Source organism: Sardina pilchardus, chromosome 5 (genome assembly GCF_963854185.1).
Source record: "Sardina pilchardus chromosome 5, fSarPil1.1, whole genome shotgun sequence".
NCBI classification, from domain to species: Eukaryota; Metazoa; Chordata; class Actinopteri; order Clupeiformes; family Clupeidae; genus Sardina; species Sardina pilchardus.
Window position 1 is genome coordinate 3519303 of NC_084998.1, and position 5000 is coordinate 3524302.

Here is a 5000-nt window from a genome sequence, read left to right on the forward strand (position 1 = left end):
GAACTCCTTATATGGGCAAATTTGGCAGCATTGGATCCTATTTGTAGGCGAACTTCAGAGGTCTATGGGATCTCAGATAGGTATTTGAGATTGGGACAACACTTCACAAGATCACATGTGTCAGTATAGTTGAAAATCCAATGTTGATTCAACGTTATACAGAGGGGACACTTTCAATATCACTTCAACATCAGGCTTCAACATAGTTTCAATGTGTCAAACCATATGAAATTACGAAAGATTTGTTAGCGTTTTTCAATTAGAAATATATGCATTTCTGATGGGTTTTAAAAGAACATGAATATAGTGTTTTTCACAGTTACAGTGATTTCTTGCTATTTTAAATTTGACATGTGAAATCACAGTCTATTTTTGTAAAATAAATGGCATTTCCAAAAATAATTTATTCCAGACAAAATCTGTAAAAAAACACTGTAAAATCCTGACATATCACATTTATTTTTTACAGTGCAGCTGCATACAGGGCCAATCAGAACCACCACTGCTGCACACACGACCAATCAGAATCACCACAGTTGCACACAGGGCCAATCAGAATCACCACAGCTGCACACAGGACCAATTAGAATCACCACTGCTGCACACAGGGCCAATCAGAGTCACCACAGCTGCATACAGGACCAATCAGAATCACCACTGATGGACACAGGACCAATCAGAATCACCACTGCTGCATACAGGACCAATCATAATCACCACACTGGCCCTGGTCTGGCCTCCCTCATATATGATTGATCTTCTCCCCATTGGGAGCATATGTGCTGCTGCAGACCCACTGGGGGCATATGTGCTGCAGACCCATTGGGGGTAAATCTGCTGCTGGCCCATTGGGGGCATATCTGCTGCTGCAGACCCATTGGGGGCATATTTGCTGCTGCAGACCCACTGGGGGCATATTTGCTGCTGCAGACCCACTGGGGGCATATGTGCTGCTGGCCAGAGTTGTGCTCATCTGTGTGGATACACTAACAGGCCCAGAGGGGCATCTTGCTTTCGCTTCCTTTTGGTTGACTGTCACTATTAGAAACTAGCCACTTACGCTCTATTTCCCTCTCTCTCTCTGTGTGTGTGTGTGTGTGTGTGTGTGTGCGGACGCAGATGACCCAAGAACAGTGCCCTCATAGGAACAATGTGCAGAGCTCCGAGAAACCCCTGGTGTATAAAGTGGGCATCTACGGCTGGAGGAAGCGCTGCCTTTACTTCTTTGTACTGCTGCTGATGATCCTCATCCTGGTCAACCTCGCCCTCACCATCTGGATCCTCAAGGTCATGAACTTCACCATCGTAAGTGACCTCTACTCACACACACACACACACACACACACACACCTCGCCCTCACCATCTGGATCCTCAAGGTCATGAACTTCACCATCGTAAGTGACCTCTACTCACACACACACACACACACACACACACACCTCGCCCTCACCATCTGGATCCTCAAGGTCATGAACTTCACCATCGTAAGTGACCTCTACGCACACACACACACACACCTCGCCCTCACCATCTGGATCCTCAAGGTCATGAACTTCACCATCGTAAGTGACCTCTACGCACACACACACACACACACACACCTCGCCCTCACCATCTGGATCCTCAAGGTCATGAACTTCACCATCGTAAGTGACCTCTACGCACACACACACACACACACACACACACACCTCGCCTTGACCACCTGGATCCTCAAGGTCATGAACTTCACCATCATACGTGACCTCTACACACACACACACACACACACGCTGCAGTATTCCCACTGTGTTTAACCCCCACGGAGCCCAGCAGGGTGTAAGATGCGGCAGCATCACACACTTGCACAAACACACACACACACACACACACACACTCACACACACACACTCAGTAAGCTTCTATTCTTCCCCTCCCTCTCTCTCTTCTCTCTCTCTAGCCCTTTTCAGACTGAGAAACGTTACATTCGCATTACAGAAATAGCGGGCTCAGGGGGATTTCGCTGTGTGAAAGGTAGACGTGTTTTGGTCCCAGGATGCCGAGTTCATTTTTAGGGGATATAAAAATGAAGAGCGCCATTCACTTGTATTAGAATGAGGGACAGCCGTGACACAAAACACCACCTCTTAAATTTACAAGGCAACAGTTCAAATTGGCTAGAAGTAGGCCCACTGATCGCCATCTTCCAAAATCCAAAATGAGAAAGAAAGGTTGCGTTGAACTTGCGGTTAAAGCTGTCCTCATCTCTTATGTTACTCTGATCCGCTGTTTCTTGTCTTTTAACCTCCTGCCTTGCCAAATACGTCATCAGTCACACACCCCTAATCGCGGGGTTGAAGTTCCTTTCACGCTGACCGACACAGGGAGGGGAGTCAGTCCGCCCCGGAAATAAACCCGTCTCAAGGGGTAGTATTATTGCCGAGGCGGGCTCAGTGTGAAAGGAACTGGTCAACCCCGCGATTAGGGGTGTGTGACTGATGACGTACTGTATTTGGCAAGGAACAGCCTTAATGTTAAATTCGGGTAATATATGTGTCAGTGTGAAAGGGGCTTCTCTCTCTCTCTCTCTCTCTCTCTCTCTCTCTCTCTCTCTCTCTCTCTCTCTCTCTCTCTCTCTCTCTCTCTCTCTCTCTCTCTCTCTCTCTCTCAGCTCCCCCCTCCCACACACACACACACACACACACAAACTCGCTGTTATCTGGTTATTGATTATTGGAGTTCTGCTTGTTCTATGCTGTCTGATACAGGATAAAGGTTCCTCTTGTTGGGGAAGGTGAGCTTTGTGTGTGTGTGTGTGTGTGTGTGTGTGTGTGTGTGTGTGAGTAAAATGGTTCTTATGGAAGGTGTCACCACAGACAACTGATTCGCTCCACAGTCTGCTGCTATAAATGACATCATATGTGTGTGTGTGTGTGTGTGTGAGAGAGAGAGAGAAAGAGAGAGAGAGAGAGAGAGAGAGAGAGAGAGAGAGAGAGAGAGAGAGAGAGAGAGAGAGAGAGAGAGGGTGAGTATGTGTGTGTGTGTGTGTTTGTGTCTCACAGCTGTCTGAGGGCTATCAGGTGTCCTGGAGGAGTATTTCCTGTTGGCAGGGGTAGCATTGCGCTGACGCAGTCACAGCCGTTTATAGTGTCTGTCCTCTCCTCTCCTCCTCTCTACATTCCTCTTCTCCTCTCCTCCTCTCTACATTCCTCTTCTCTCTTCTCTCCTCTCCTCCTCTCTACATTCCTCTTCTCTCTTCTCTCCTCTCCTCCTCTCTACATTCCTCTTCTCCTCTCTCCTCTCCTCCTCTCTTCATTCCTGTTCTCTCTTGTCTTCTTTTATTCTCTGTTCTTGCCGGCCAGACAGTCAGTCAGCCAGTCAGTCTTTCAGTAGTTAGTCCATCTGTCACTTCCACAGTCTGCAGCTCATTCACTGTGGACTCTCTCTCTCTCAAACACACACACACACACACACACACACACACACACACACACACACACACACACACACACACACACACACACATACACACACTTCACAGTTTCTCTTCAATTCCCTCTATCTCATCCTCTCTCTCTCTTTCTAATGTAGACTCTCTTTCTGTCTCTCTCTCTCTCTCTCTATCCCACTCTCTCTTTCTCTATCCCACTCTCTCTTATTCACCATCCCCTCCTTCTCCGCCTGCAGAGCGAGCTGCTTAATCTTCATTTGACGGAGGTGTGTGTTGGGTGTAGCTGCCATTTAGTTTGTTTGATAGCGTTCCCCGAAATCACCCGTGCAAAGCAGCTGACGAGACTAACAAAACACACTGGAGGAGTCTCACTGGAGCGCATCGTGAGAGGGTGTGTGTAAAGGACAGATGTGACTGTGTTTATTTATTGATTTATTTGTTTATCTATCTATCTATTTACATGTTGACGTAGTGATGAGGTAACGTGTGGTTGTCTGGCTATCACCATACGTAGTCTTTTAAGATTGAACATGAGTCTGGAGAGTCTGCGCTGTATTTCTACTGCACAAGAGGCGGGATCAGTGGGCCTAGTTCAAATGACTCTGTACGCTTGGATAGTCCCTCAACCAATCACACCAACGATCTGGTGCGTCTTTTGGACAAGCTTGTTTGTGATTCAAAGGTTGTGGACAGGAAGCAGGGGAGATACGTAGATGTGCAAGTTTCAAGCCTGAGTTGCAGTCAGGTGTGGAAGAGCCTTCTCCAACTTTAATAAAAAGGAAGGTTCTAATCTGATCTAATTTAATCTAGTCTAATCTGATCTAATCTAATTTAATCTAATCTAATCTATACTCGTGCTATCTCCACTGCTCTGATCCATATGCACAGCGTGCCTGTATGGCTACTGCCGCTGGCACTGTCAGAGGTTTTGATTACATGTCAGGTGGTGTTAGTGTGTTGGGTTGATTCTTATGTTTAACTGTAGGCTGCTGAGAGACATGTCAGGCAGTGTTACGGTGCTGGGTTGATTGGCTCGTGTTTTAACTGTAGGCCCGGGGAGATAAAGTATCCATGTGGACTAAATATACCAACGACACAGAGAGTAACATCAAACCAGAGTTAAATGAAATGAGAGTGAAATCAAAACATTAGCTGCCACTGTGGAGGCCGTGTCTAGTGTATGGAGCCTAGAGCGAGAGGACACAATAGATACGCTTTAATGGGATTCCGTTAAGAGCTGGTTTTGTGTGGATCAGAGGGGAACCAGAGAGTGTTGTGTATAAATATTACATGAACTGATAAACAATCTCCATTTAGGGGAAGGGCTAAAAACGACAGAGAGAGAAAGAGAGAGAGAGAGAGAAGAAATGTTAGATGTTTTTTTGCCAGTCCCAAAAGGAGCAAATAGACACAGAGAGAGAAATGTAGGCAGCCATATGACAGCCCTCACCAAGCCATTCACAGCCACCTGAGCATGCGGGCACAGGGGGGAGGAGAGGAGGTGCAGGGAGGGGGAGAGGAGGAGAGGAGGTGCAGGGAGGGGGGGAGGAGAGGAGGTGCAGGGAGGGG

The 5000-nt window shown here is 47.1% G+C and overlaps 1 protein-coding gene across 1 annotated transcript in view; it reads left to right on the forward strand.

Annotated features, from left to right (window-relative positions):
• Positions 1-5000, forward strand: part of sgcd (sarcoglycan, delta (dystrophin-associated glycoprotein)) — a gene marked incomplete in the record, with an annotated part of 119151 nt that overhangs the window by 18277 nt on the left and 95874 nt on the right. The window contains 1 exon segment of the mRNA XM_062535992.1: positions 1120-1305. Coding sequence (XP_062391976.1) covers positions 1120-1305 — 186 coding nt within the window.